Genomic DNA, 15,134 nt, shown 5'->3' on the forward strand with positions numbered 1-15,134 from the left:
TGTTAATATCTGTAGTAATCTATTTGTGAAATATTTGAGTTTGGGTTTAATGATAATACATTCATATCTGAAAGAACTTGCATATTATAATAAAATATCTAGAAAGGATTCCGTAATTCTCACCTAAACTTTCCTTTGATTTTACAGAATGGCCAGAATGAGAGAATATATGCAATTTTGTAGAAAAACAATAATTCTAAATCTGAAGGCTTTTTATGTTTGTTTATTCTTACTTTTTTTTCTGAACTCACTCTGGCTGACTGATTACATGAAAGAAAACTTTTAAAATTAATTTTCAAGGTAGGAATGTTTTATGTAGGCTGAAATTTTTGTTTGATTTTTTTTCTCCACATTGAAACTAATGACAGTGACATCAAAGATTAACTAATACTACTACTTGCTACCATTAAAACAGACATACCACTCTTCCTTGTTTTTCTCCATTTCACTTAGTTTTTGTCTGCTGTTTTCATGGTGTATTCATTTTATAATTAGTGGAGTTCTAGCACTGTTGTTGGGTTTTTTTTTTTTCCTGCAAAAATATCTAATAGTCTGTATGAAATTTTCTTGCATTTTATAACAAAGTTATTTCTGGCCTTCAGAATACTGTGCTGTGTTAATAACTATAGGTTCCTTAATTTATCAGAGAAAAAAAGAAAGCTGCATGTAGTATAACTCCTGTAAGGTTCTCGTAAGACAATAACAGATCATCTCTGTGCCTCCTGTGTTTCACTGGGAATGATGGACAAAACTGAGGCTTCTGATGTCCTGTAGCAGCAGATTTGTAGTTTTTTGTTTACTTAGAGGGGAAAACCCAAACTCTTACTAAAATAGTAATGAGGCAAGGTATAAAGTAAATATAGCTGTTCAGTGCTTTGCAGGTAATGGGAGTGTTTCTACATTCCCTGTGTTGGCCTTTGTAGGGAAGGTGGAAGTAAAGCTCTGTCTTTTTCTGTTAACAGCCTAAAATGACTGTGTGAATTCAGTGGAATAAATGGCGTCCAAAGTAACTGATGCTATAGTTTGGTACCAGAAGAAGGTAAGCTTTCTATTTGTTTTTACAGTGGCTTAAAAAAAAAAAAAAAGTTGGCTAATTCTGTTTTACGTGTAAAGTACAATAAATATAAAATACTGCGTTATTGGTTACCATTGAATGAGAGTGAGTAGCTTGAAACTTACCTTCCAAAAATAAATAAGTATTTAGTTACTCTAACAAATTGGAATAGCTTTTGGTGTATGTTGAAAACTCCTCACTCCCTTCACTACTTGTGCTATGGAAAAAAAGGAAAGAAAATTTTTGTTCTCAGTAGAATGTTAATTAATGTACAGGAGAATGTTGTTTCTTTAGCACATAAATGAATCCTTGTATTTAAGTAGAAAGTAAGAACTGAAATGTATTTTCTGTCAGTACAAGGAACTGTGTAATCCATACCCAAAAGAGATAGGCTAGGGTTTCTTAGGAGTTAATTAGGAAAAAAAAAAAAAAAGCAGGGGGGGTGTGGGGTGTGGGGTGGGGGTGGGGGTGAGAGGGAAAAGGTCTCATTTGGAGATACATAGTTACAGTATCACCTGATACTGTATCTTCTGATTCATGTTTGCACATAGAAATGTTGATGTCTCTCTCTAACTTTTTATTTTGACAATTTCAAATCATGCTATCCTCTTGCCATTAGTATGCCAGTTGGCTTATTCAGTTAAATTTCTTTTAAAAAGCTGAAAAATTTGCTAAATTTTGAGATGTGCTTCTTTACCAAGATATAAATAAGGTGTGGTGATTTTTTATTTTTTTTCCCCCCTTGGCTCTCCATGATTTAGTAAGTTTCTATGAGTTACTGTTTTCCACGGGCCTATGGCTAGTTTTTCAAGAGGATGCATCTTGTCCTTAAAATTATGGTAACAGTCTTCAAAACAGAAATTCTGGTTAACTTCTAGCTAAGCAACAGTTAATTTCTAGAAATAAGACAATACTGGTATGCTTTGCTGAGATCTTTACAACTGTGAATTAAAGGTACAGTTGGAAAAGCAGAAAAATGAATTTTGCTGACTTACTTTATACCAAACATTCAATTACATATTAAAAAATGGAAAATAACTCAGAATTTAATGAGGATTTTTTGTTTTTGTAAAGTATTTTTGTAAAAGTATCAGTGGTGTTACACTGTGGTTTTGAACTGTTTCTTGATTGCAGGTCCAATCCTATTTTTTAAAGATTTGGAGGATGACTTATTATAGATTTAGTGTAACAAAATTCAGTGCAGGATCTTATGGAAGGGGAAAGTGATGCTGATTTTACCAGCTTCCATTCATTCTCATAAATGTCATTGTCACACTGTCATACTGATAATACTTACAAGGACCAGATTGTGCACGTATTTGGTCTGGCCAGGACCTCTTTTGTGCAATGCAAGAGATGCTGGCTATCCGATCGTCATCATGTCTCTGAGGTTGTTTCACTGGTGATGATGAACTAGTCTTTGGACAGATCTTTTACGGTATTCAGCTTTATATATAAATGGTCCTTTGATGGAAGAAAGAGTCTGAAGTCTCATAAATCTTAAATGAAGTTCATGCTTGTTATCTGTTTTTCTTTGTTTTTTTTTTTTTTTCTTTTTTTAAAATACATGTCTGTTTTCCTGTCGGTCATACAGGAAAAGGAATCCCATATGTGATATGCTCCAACTTTCCATCCTCCTGATGTTAGGAAGGCAGGATCTTCTGCTGATGAGTCGCTGTGCTGTGATCTTACAGAGGGCAGGCCTTCTGGTCTTGATATAAACAACCTATTCCTCAATTTTACTTTTCCCAGGACACTGCTCCTAACAGGATTACTCACTATCAGTAGAAGTCATTCTTTTAACCCTTGTTCTGTCATTTTTTTCCAGTGATTTCACTCACGTTTCCATTTGTTTCATTCATAGCAACGACAATATTTCTGCTATGAGTCTCTGTAGGCTTTTACAGAGGTCTTCTTGGCCAGGAACTGCATGCTGCCTTTATGGCAAGGAGTTGTGATGAGGTGATTCCTGTTGCTTCATGAAAGACTGGACTATCTTCAGGAGGGATAAGATCTTGCATAAACCAGATGTCAGTGTTTTCCATGGTGTGAACAAAATTTAATTGCAATCCACATGTGGACTGGGGTCTTCCAAACAAGCAGGCTTTGCTTCTTTCAGTATGAGGAAGTGGAGTCTTATTTTGGGACAAATGGCTGCACTGAAGAAATGTTGCATCTCATGCAAATGTTCATGCTAATTAGATTGTTATTTCTTAGGTCCCATTTATTGAAGGCTCTCCTGGATGGATCAGGCTGATGACCCCAAGGGGTTTTTTAACTTTGTAGTGCAGTTTGTGATCCTTTCCTGGGAACATCTAGGCTCTTTCACCCATGTCCTTGATTTTATTTATTTATTTAAATCTCTTACATGGCACAGTTTTCCCCCCCCCCCCAACTATTTGTTGTTTGCACCAAAGATTTCAAATTGGAGAACAGGAAGAGCTATGCTAGTGGTTAGTGGGTACCGGACATTTTTTTGTCCTTTCTGATACATTTCTATTATGTGATTGCTTATGATGGCAAAATACTGAACGCTGTGAACTGGTGGTTGCTTTCAGTTTTAAAATTTTATTTCGGAGTTATCAAAGTTGTCCCACTTACCTTGCTTTTTAGATCCACTGATTCCTCATAACAGTAACTGGAATTGAAAGTGGGGAGGGATCAAAACTTAGCACATTCTGGCAGTAAAACATTGTTTCTGGGGCAAGAGAGAACCAGGGTTTCGGTCAGTATTGATCAAACTGATATGACTTGCCTATAAGATAAAATGAGGAAAATAAAGTGTTATTTTGGGGACGTATTTCCAGATTAATGAATTGGTGTATAAATGCCCTAAAAAAGAACATGAAGAACTTATGATATTTCTAGTCATACGTAAAGAAGAAAAATATATAGGCAGGAAATATTGAACAGATAACTTGCTCCTTGTGTTTCTTCTGTTTTCAATTTTAATGTATTTTTGGATGTACTTTTTGATGGGTGTATTTTATGTCTCTCTCTACTGAGTTTCAAAGGTCTGTTGGTTTCTCAAAAGTAAGGCATTTTTGTATTTCTTTAATGGAAAGAGTTAAGCAATTAAGCTTTTCCAACCCTACTTCAGGCAAGTTTTCCCAACACCAAGTTTACTCGTATGACTCATACTATTGTCTGAAATTGAGCTCCTCACAGGAGGATGATTTAGTAATGCGCTTAATTGTTTAAAAGGTCAGACCTTTTATTATGTAAACTTGTATTTTGTTGTTGCAATAGATTTACTCTGCTTTTAGTGCATTGGAGGTCTTGATTACTGTCTTGTAAAAATCAATTCTTAGTTATTTTAAGTTGGATTGTAAGATTTCGGATAGTGTATTATACCAGCTTGTTGTTTGAGATATAAGATTGCATGGACATAGCTTTACTATTTCCAGTGATAGCTTGTGTTTCCCAGCTGGTATGGTATGAATGCTTTTGCAAGGCGTGAAATCTGAACACATAAATCCTGCTAGGTATAGGCTGGTTCTGTAGAAAGCAAAATAAATTAAACTGCTGCTGTGCTCCTGGATGCACTGGGGAGTGCAATGCTGAGATATTTGTTTGTCATACAGGGTTTGTCTAGCTTGTTGTCAACACTTTCTGCTGCACTGGTTCTTGCAATAAAAGGGTGTGGCAGGGGTGTCTGCATTGCTCTCTGGAATGGTTCATTACTTTGGTCCCAGACAGCTACCAAGCTAATATTCACATATATGTGCTTTGTTAGTTAATATCCTTAGGATTATGTGTATTTACCAGAATACTGAACTTGCTTCAGATTTGTAATTGATGACTTTTATGGAGAAAACCATCGTAAAGTTTCATCTGAAAAAATCTGACACCCCCACAATTATTTTTAAAAAATTTCAGTGTCCGATGATGTACCTTTCTGATACTGATACTTTATGCATACTTGAAGTATTGCCTTAGTAACAGTAACTGATGTTAAAAGTAATAAAATTGGTAATCTAAAATATTGCTTGTAACTTAAGCTTTTTGCATTAATGTCTTATTATCTGTAAAACTTGAAAGTATTATAATAGATGTGCAATTTTTGGTCTGGTTTCCAGTTTGGAGACTATATGTAGATTTACCTTAATAACTTTCTGAATTTCAATCCTCACAGAAGCCTTGCTGCCAAAATGGGGAACTTTACACAAATTTGTTGATAATATTGGAGGAGAGAATAATGTTGTTCCTTCTCTTGGGGATGGTTGTAGGGGAAGGCAGAATGGAACTTAATGAATTGAACCCGAATCCTGCACCTGATTGCTTATCGGTTAACTTCGCCAATGCAGCTTTCTGCTGTTTCAGCTGTCCCTTGGGTATGGCTGTTAAAGGGCACAATAAAACAAATGAGATGTTTGCTCTCTCATGGCTTTAAAGGGCAAAATTGGAGTTCTAATTGCATTGCTTTAAGATCCATAATATTCAGTGTCTTACAGTTCCTTAGTCCAAGATGATACTTGCCAAGTTGATAAAGGAGGAAATAAAAATTATGTCATTCCCTGAAACCACCTGATTTCCTTCTTGGCACAGAATTCACATGATGCATTGGTGACCCTGGCACCAAAGCCAGTTTTTGCCAAAGGGTTGGGCTGTATGGCCATATTACCTACAACTTTGGATGCCAAAACTAGATCCATTCAAAAAGGCCTGCCTTCAAGTGCCAAAACTTGACAAGTATTGGAGCTGGCTATTTGTGAAAGCATTGGGGCGGGGGGAGTATATTTAGAAGAGTTTCCTTCTACATAGTGCTGGCATTCGGTACTCAAGTTGTCATCTGACCAAATAGTGGGGATTGCCCTCAGCACCTTGTTTTGGTGAGGCAAAATTCAAGTTTCTGAACCTTGTGCAAAAGATCACTCAAAAACTGGTGCTGGGGCTGAACGAAGCAGGCTTGCATTTTGCCTGTCGGCTCCCATGCATGCTTTGCCTTCCCACAGACTTTCATGTACTTATCTGGTGAATTTGGTCAGGGGACTAATGCAGTTAAAACTAAAACTGTGAATCTATAAGGAGATGAACCTAATGGGGGGTGAGAGGAGAGCAAAGAGCTGAAATCGCTCTGTCTTCAGAGGGATTCTCCGATTCCTGAGTCATTTCATTATGCCTTGTGAAACTATAACCTACCATTTTCTTTTCTCTTCCTGAGTGATCTGATTGATCTTTCAGCCACCCAGATGAATGTGCTGGCACAAGGAAAGTATGCTATGGGAAGTGAAAATGATCAGGGGCATAAGGGCAGTGCTGTTTTAAAATCCTAGTTGCCATGCTGGTAAAATTGCTGGATTTTCAGTGGTCTTCAGGGAATTACACTGAATAATGAAGCTGTCAGAGTGGCTTTCTTTTCCCAGTTACATCTTGAGGCTCCTTTATTTTGTGCAAATACATAATCATTAAAAAAAAAAAAAGCATTGCAGAGGTCTTAAATCCTTAACACTTGGAGAGTAAGTGAGCTGTGTTAACAGTTGTGTAGCCAGTGGGTCAAGGGAAGGGATTATTCCCCTCTGTCTGTTCAGCTCATGTGAGACAGCATCTAGGGTGCTGTGTCCAGCTTTGGGCTGTCTGGTACAAGAAAGGCATTGGCATTCTTTGGCAAGCCCAGTGGAGGACCACCAAGATTGTTGTGGGGCTGAAGCATGTGACGTACAAAGAGTCTGAGAGATCTTGGTTTGCTTAGTCTTAAGAGAGGGCAAAGGGGAGAGTTTACTGTTTTCACAACTACTGCTTTGGAGGCCGTGGAGAGAGAGGATGGAGCCAGGCTCTTCTCAGGAGTGCATGAGAGGCAATAATCGTAAGTTGAAATGTGGGAAATTCTGATTAGATATAAGGATAAAAATGTTTAACATGATGTTTGCCAACTGTTGAGACAGGATCCCAGAGAGGCTGTGAAATGTTCAGTCTTCAGAGATATTTGGATCTCTACTGGATAAGTCCTTGGGCAGCCTGCTGTAACTGGACCTGCTTTGCACAGGAGATTGGGTTAGACGACCCCTAGACGTTCCAACCTGTGCGATTCTGTGATGACTTTAGTTTGAAATTTGAAGATGAGTAAATGTTATTATAAGGGATTGTGCTTAATTGCAATTAATGACAGAGATGGAATCTCATTCAGTTTGTGCTGCTTTTTAGGTTTTGCTCTATAGTCCACTTAAGCCAAAGGAATGGTACCTGAAGTTACCCCTAGTGTCTAGTTCACATCACTAGGAAATGGCTTAGAGTAGCTGTTAGTTGTTCCTGTACTCTCATGTAGTTTAACCTGCAAATTGTTTCTAACTATTCTTATGTATTTAATTTTCCTTTATGTTTAATTGTGTGATGAAAAAAGTTGTTTCATGTTTTTAGTAGATATGCTAAAATCTGTAAACTATTATGCAGGGCAATAAGTAGGGCTTACTGATGTTACGAAGAATTAATCTGTAAAGAATGATACAGGAAAACTATTAATACATAGTTGATAAATATTTAATTATCTATTACTGTACTCTGAAAGGGACGGTATCTTTGAAGTATGCTTTGGTGAAATTATTGTTCAGCGAAATGGCTGCAAGTCCAGTGCTGTTGCAGTTATTGCCAGAATTTAAGCAGGTCGTTAGTTGGCAATTCAAACAGTTAATAATAAATAACTCTTAAAGTTTTGAATTGCTTCATTTTACTCTGAATAGTTGGTTTCAGCAGTCCCTCTGGTGCCAAACAGGGAGAAGGGAGGGGAGTCCCAGAATCTTTTAGTAATCAGAGGTAACAATTCAGCAGTCATAAATCCAAAGCTCTGCACCTCAGGATACACAGCTTTAAGCCTTTCATTGTCCTTCTCCATTTGACTAAAAGTTACTAAACTCTTTGCTATTAGCAGATGGTGTACAGCTATTATATAGTTATTTCTATCTGTGTTTATTAGCCAAGTTTGTCTTAGCTTAGCTTGTTCGGTCCACATACCCACCATAAACAAAATTGAAAAAACTCTGCCACCCTTGAAAATGAAAACCATCCTGAAAAAAATCATCCTGACAATAGAAATCTACTACAACAGAGATAATTATACTGCTGAACTACTAGATTATTGCCTTTGCTGCAATGGGGATAAGTTCATGTAAGAAATAAAATGACTTTTAAAATAACTTGTAATAATATTGTTCTGAGTTTTGAGAAAATGAGAAATTATTTTTCTAATATCTGAAACTAATACTTAAACTAAATATGAAGCACTTTAAAGGATTTTTTAAATTAATATTACATGTATAGAAATTATATATTGATATCTTAAAATTAATAAATAAAATCAGTTTTTTGAAGAATGTTGGACTGTAAAAGTTAATAAAGTGTATTAGCTAATATTTTAGCACTAAATATTTTAATAAGGTGTTAAACTCTTAATTTCCTTGGTAGACAGTCCAAGGAAGCAAATTTGTTTTTTATTTACCAAGCTCTGTATCTTGTATCGTTTGGATTTGTAATACTATTGTGATGTTGCTTGTAAAAGTGTTTAGAGGTTTTAAAGAGCAAAGCTTAGCATGCAGGTTTCATTATTGATAAACATTAAAGTTTTAAGATCCAGCAGGAAATACTATGTATTCTTAGGATTATAATCTTTGCTAGTCTGCTTGGTCATAAATTATAAATGTCTCCTGAAATATTGATCGATTCCATTAGAATCAGAAGGCCTTGTGAGTATTGGGCTACAGGTTGATACCATCACTACATTAGCTTAAAGTGAATATCAGTGTCATTCACAAAGCTCAAATTCAATCTTGATGCACATTTGCCTTGTTATATGAAAGACACTGGGAAGAAATATTACACAGTGCAGAAACCCTTTGCACTGGGCTTTATTTGAAGTAAAACTTAGCTGTGTTTTCAATAGCTTAGTTTTTACTTAGGCTAATTGCTCTTAATGTTATAAAACCAAACTGTACAGGTGCCAAACAAATTTTAGATATATAAAGAAATGTGATCAAATGCTTTCTGAGGTATTTGATTGGGAAGGAATAAGTACAATTATTTTAGGTAATTTCAAGAGATGCACATATCTCTCAAAACCAGAAAACATTTTAAGGAGTCTGCACTTAAAAAGGATCTTAAACTTATTTAATCTTCCAGTAAAGAGCTAGCTTTGTCAGGTGAGTTTAGTTTTGTCAAATGCGTAATTGTATAGCTTAATATCCTATGCTAAGTCACATACAAGTTAATTTTTTTTTTTTAGAATTAATTATGCGTGAGGAAACTTCTTTTTTTCTAGAAAGCCTGTTTGAAGTTTATTACACTTAGTTAATTTAGGATGCTAAACCCCCACTTTTCCATTGTGAAAGACAACTGGCAGAGTTTTCAATCTTTGCATGTAATCCTTTATATGCTGAAAATGTTAATAGCTGCTTGCAGAATAGTTGTTAATTCTGCGAATACATAAAGGAACAGAATTCCTTTCATCTTCTTTACTTAGTGTTTTTCGAGGCACGGTGCCTTGAGAACCGAACATTTTAGAGGTAACTGGTTTGGGTAGACTGGATAGAATCTTGGCATTGAGGAAGCCTGGGATGCATAATTTAAACTAAATGTGTATAAAATAACATCTGCTAGTTCTGCTACAGGTAGGTTATACCACAATTTTTTATATCTATAAGATATTACTGACAAGTTTCCTACAACAGGGTTGTGTTGCTGTTGATGCTTGGTGATGAAAGTTGCATTTAAAAATGATAAGATAGGCTCCTTATCTAACTTGGATTAACAAATAATTTTAAAAAGATCAAGAGAGATTTATTTTGTTAATTTATTTTCTGCCAAATCTTAATAAATAAATAAATGCTATAGAATACAAATTTCAGATCCTCTTAGATTAGCTATTTTATAAATTATAATAAATTTCTGTGATAAATCAGATTAGAATTGGGATGTTGTGTTGTATAGTTTGCAAAAAAAGAAAGATCTATTGCCGGTTGTAGACTGGCCTGGTGGATTGAAAATATCAGTGACAAGCTATTATACAAACAGTCTTGCACTAAGTCTTGAACAGATTTTAAAAGTATTACTTATTCTTGTATACTTAAAAATTGGACAATATTTGGACCCTTGTATTTTGTACTTAAAATTTTCTTTGAAGGATACTGCAGAACTTGCAGCTGTAATGAATGAGACTCCAGGTAGAGTTGGTGGGTTCCGGAGTATGTAGGTAGTTGAGTTGATTGGGGACTTAATGTTGGCCTAACACTTCCAGGCACAGGATGCTTGAACACCTGCAGATGGGCCCTGGGGACAGTTGTGTATTGAGGGAAAGCTTGCTTTGATCAAGTTTTTGTGTATATTTAAATTCTTCAGGTTGGAAGCATGAATGATCTTATCTCTAGAAAGTTATTCCTCCATTTTATTTGCCTTTAGAGCTTAATTTCTTTGGTGATGCTAGACTTCTTTTCAGTGTCCTGCAGGTATGTTCAATTTTAAAGAACTGCATGAATAGCCAAGAGCTAGAGCCTACATGCAAACATTTGACAACTTAATATTTAGATTTAACATGAAACATAATTTAGGTGCAAATACTTGTAAATCAAAACTCTTTGAAGATGGAATTGACTCGTGCTCTCAATAATTTAAAACTGGGAAGGTTTGCTAGTATTAACTTACATTCTTGAATTCATTCAGGAATTATGTTCTTGAATTTAATTCATACAGGTGTCTAGCATCTGGTAATCATATGTTTTTCATTGACAAGCTAAACTATAACACTTTTCAATGAATTCTGCAAGATATGTTTCACAAACTGTGTATGTATTTTCCTGACATAAGGTAGAGAAGGAAAAAAATTAATGCTGATGTTTTTTACTTGCCTTGTTTCAGTAACACTAGTTCTACCTATTTTTGTTTAATGTGGGAAACGAAGTGTGCCAGTATGCTACTTTATAACGACACCTTTGTTTTTCTGTGTTTCCTTCTGATACACTTGCAAGAGAAATATAGAGGGATGCTTATGCAGATGGAGAGAAGGGAAATTGAGTATCATGTCTAAATTTCATGTGCTGAGTGCATACGCCTGCTCCCTAAAGCGCTTGTAAAACTTTCTTAGAGAGGTGAAATGAGGTTGATTAAAAAAAATAAAAAAATTGTGAGAGATTGTAATGATACTTGCTGTCTGTAATTATCCCTTTAACTCTTTTCAGTTTGGAATAGCACACCTTTACTTAATAGCCCTGTGCTCAGATTTTAATAATTGAAGTTGATCAGAGGCAATTGGCCAGATGCAGTAGTCTAATAAGCCAGTTGTAAAAGACCATCTCCCTTAAAGTTGTTTTAGGTCTCTCATTTTACCTCCTGCTGGAAGAATTGCTTTATGGGGCAATGTTAAAAGAAAAACATGAATGGCAAAATCCCTACTTCTTGTCTTTTTGTGGAGACAGAAGCTGCTACCTAGCCTTGAGGGAGAAGAAATGTTTATAGGAAAATATAACTAAGTCAAAGTTTAAATTGTTCAACTTCCTTGCCTCAGATGTCTTCTGGGTTCTGTGTTTCCCAGAATTCCTTTAACAAACAGTCTGTTATTTGTCTAAAAGAAGAACGCTCTTTTAAAGACTCAACTCTACACCAGTTTCAGCTATGAATGGAATTAGGAATACAGAGTTTGCTTTACAGCTTTATTGGCACAAAGGCTTCCTTCCGCATTTGTTTCTTGCATAATCGAGGGGGAGACAGACTCGCATCCCCTTTTCTGTCTTTGTAGAAAGAAATCTTTTTTGGAAGTGAGGAGGGGAGGACACAATATTATGCAGCACAAAAACCTCACTCAGGGCTCTTCTCAGTAAATTTCATGAAAAACAGGAAGGCCTGAAATTTTATTTAAAATGTATTTAGAGAAAAAGCCAGAACAATGAGATATAAATGTCTGGGTTGAGTGGTTATTCAAGATATTGACTTTTTAATTGCTGGCTGTTATCCAGGTGGAGTTAGTTCTTAAACTTCCTTTGGTTTAATTACTTTAATTGTAGCAAGTGCTTAATTCTGCCCAGTACAGTGCCTGACTCCCTAATTATTTTCCACAGTCTACTTTTTTTTTTTTTTCCAAATGAGAGGTGCAAAGTATTTATTATTGTCACCAAAAAGCCAGTAGATATATTTTTTCAGAGTTTAAAGGTAACAAACTATAGAAATTGTTTGGGTGCTTAGCTCGTGTGAATGGGAAATAATTAAATTTGAGAGGGTAATTCAGTTCACTGTTCTCACTTCCAATTTTAGATATGTTTTGGACTTTACTGCTATAAATTAGAATTTTTTAAATCCCCCCCCCCCCCCCGATGGGTCAGGTTTAGAGGTACAGAAGATGCTTCCAGATTTTTTGTTCATGGGTATGTTTGCCTATAGCTTCCTGGATATGTTTTTGCATTTATGTTGGGTCCTTGGTTAAAAGATTCTTTTTAACCAAGAAAGACTTCTTTTTTCTTTAATGATGTTTTCTAATTTAACACTGAAGACTGAAATAGTAAGAGACAAATTAGAACAATGTTTTATGGTTTAAGTTGTATGCACTCGTGCTCAGGCCTTTTATGTCTGTTGCAGTTTGCAGACTGGAATGAGAAGTCATACGTACTCTTGCAGTAAGATTGAATTTAAGTAGGTTCGCTCAAATGACGGGGGTTCCTCTTGCCCTTCTGTCAGGTGTCTGGACTAAGCTGCTTGTACCAGCTCTCTGCGCAGTCAGCAAAGGGACTTTGAATCTCAGGAAGTGCATCTGTCTCCCTCATGGCCTAAAAGTGATCTTGCACTTAACTGCTCAGAGTTTGTGACGTGAAGCAAACTCCAGATATCTAGCAGTGTTGTGCGCACATGTGTGTGCACATGCGTGTATATGTCTAGGTAGAACTGCTGGGATGGAAGGGTTTTAAAATTGACACAGTAAAAGAGATCATTATTGAATATTATCTAGAAACACTCTTTGTGCAGAGTTCAAAGCAATCTGATGATCTTTGGTAACTTCTTACAAAACTTGGATATATTGTTTCATATATTGACTTGTTCATGTCACTTTATCTTACATGTGAATTTCCTGAAGTTTAAGGTTGCCCTTCTTCAAAATATCTGACAATCATAGAGTACCTTTCTTGTGTAAACAAGTGCACAATAATTTCTTATATTAACTGTAGCTACCCGTATTGATGGTTATTTAAAATGACAGAACTCATCAAAACTGGTCTTAGTGCTAGGATTTTAAGAAGTGTTTGCAGGATCAACCTTTAGTATTTCTATGGTTCTGCTCTTATAAATGCACAAAGTTTTCTACAATGCTGCGGTGAGGTTAGAGCCTAGGAGAAGACAATTTATTTGTATTCCAAGTTTTTAACTAAAAACTTGTTCACGTTTGGACAAAACTAAGATCTTTAGAAGAGTTTCATGCATAAATAGACTAACAGCTTAATGAGAGTGAACAAATTTGGGAGTGGGTCTACTAGGAACATTATTTCATCAGTGCTTCCGTGGGAAAAGTGCGTTTTCCCGGTATGCTTTGAGTTTTCCCTGGCCTGTAACCTGGTTGATTACAAGCCTGACCATATATTTTGTTGCTGTGCAATCTCAAGAGATAAAGCTAAAGACAGTGTAGCCGTAGGAGTGGGTGGAATGGAATGGGAAATCCAGAGGGAGATGATTTAAAAAACGATAAAGTAATTGAAGGTATGGGTTCAACTAGATATGCGTGGTCTTTTCTCTAACTGAAAGACTGTGTCAGTGTTGCCGCCGTAGGTCTGCTCTCTGTCAGTACGGAGACTGGAATCCTGACCTGAGGTGGGAGGGAGCGTTGTCTTCCTGGTCCTCTGGCTTGCAGGAGTCATGAGATGAGGCTGAGGCTATCTGCTCGCTCACCTCTCACCTCTCCCCTCCATCGCAACTCATTTACAGATCAGCTAGATCCAGTCCAGCCAAGATGGAATGAAGAAGATAAAGATTTCTTTGTAAACAAGTCTCCCCAAGGAAATAACTTGCTGTCTTCGTGCTTGTCTTGTTGAAGATTGATTGATTTTGTTTGGTCAATGTCTTTTAAAACCTAATGTAGATTTTTTTTTTTGTGTGTGTTCTTTTTAGATTGGGGCATATGATCAACAAATATGGGAAAAATCAGTAGAACAAAGAGAAATAAAGGTAATACAATACTATAGCATTTAAAGATTTTGGGTTTGGTTTTTGGGGGTTTTTTTGGCCAGTTATCAGCAGTGCTGTCTGTGGTTGTTTACGGTGGTGTAATTTACAGTGTATGTGGTGGTATTTAATACTGGTAAAGTAAAACTAGACTTGTGGAGTGTAACCAAATGTAACTGTTGTACTGTGCTCTATTTTATGTAATTAATAACTCTGCAGCACTTAGTGTGCTACATCTTTCTGTGTCTCAGTATGTTTGGTGTTTTGGTTTTTTTCTTTTCAGTTATCTTAAGCCAGGGCTTAGTTGTTTTAGTACCTCTGTCTTTCAGTTTTCTTTGCGATGAATTCTAATGTCAGTTATCTGAGCTCTCTTTACTTTCAGTTAGTTACCTTATACCTGCAGTTTACTTTTCCTCCTTTATGATGCTGTCATTGTTTTGTACAGTTTATTAGACTGGTAAGTACTTCAGGCTTTGTTTCCCTGAACAAGCAGTTTAACAGCGTTCTTTGGATTTTGGTTTAACTAACAGTGCCATCAATGTCTGCCACGTTGCTAGATTGTTTTGGAGAAAAAGAAATCAATCCTATACGTAACAGATTTATGGATTGTATATTATGTCGTGCTCCGTACGTTAATTTAATTAACGTTTTCTTGCAATTAACTTTTTTCTTCAACTACCGCACACAAGAAATACGCTACTGCTGCATGAGTTTCAAGGCATTGCTGATTCTTAACGTTAGCAAAACCTGCCTTGCTTCAGTTTCTCTGCGTGGTTCTTTCCTCTCGCCAGTACGAACGCAGCAAAGCAGAATGTGCTAGGCGGACGCGTGTGCATGAGGTGGAAACCGCTGCTGCTGACTTTGAACTGCAGGGCTCCCCGGCTCCCCCACAAAAAAAAAAAAAAAGAAAAATCTCCGGACGAACTTTAAAGCGGGGGCTGACGGTGTTTTTCGAAGT

General features: G+C 36.3%; 1 protein-coding gene across 1 annotated transcript in view; it reads left to right on the plus strand.

Annotated features, from left to right (window-relative positions):
* Positions 1 to 962: 962 nt before the first annotated feature.
* Positions 963 to 15,134, plus strand: part of PHTF2 (putative homeodomain transcription factor 2) — a 54,902-nt gene continuing 40,730 nt past the window's right edge. The window contains exons 1-2 of the mRNA XM_010580931.1: positions 963 to 1,039; positions 14,123 to 14,179. Coding sequence (XP_010579233.1) covers positions 995 to 1,039; positions 14,123 to 14,179 — 102 coding nt within the window. The 5' untranslated portion in view covers positions 963 to 994. The remainder of the gene's footprint in view (positions 1,040 to 14,122; positions 14,180 to 15,134) is intronic.

Source organism: Haliaeetus leucocephalus, unplaced genomic scaffold (genome assembly GCF_000737465.1).
Source record: "Haliaeetus leucocephalus isolate CR32 unplaced genomic scaffold, Haliaeetus_leucocephalus-4.0 Scaffold751, whole genome shotgun sequence".
NCBI classification, from domain to species: Eukaryota; Metazoa; Chordata; class Aves; order Accipitriformes; family Accipitridae; genus Haliaeetus; species Haliaeetus leucocephalus.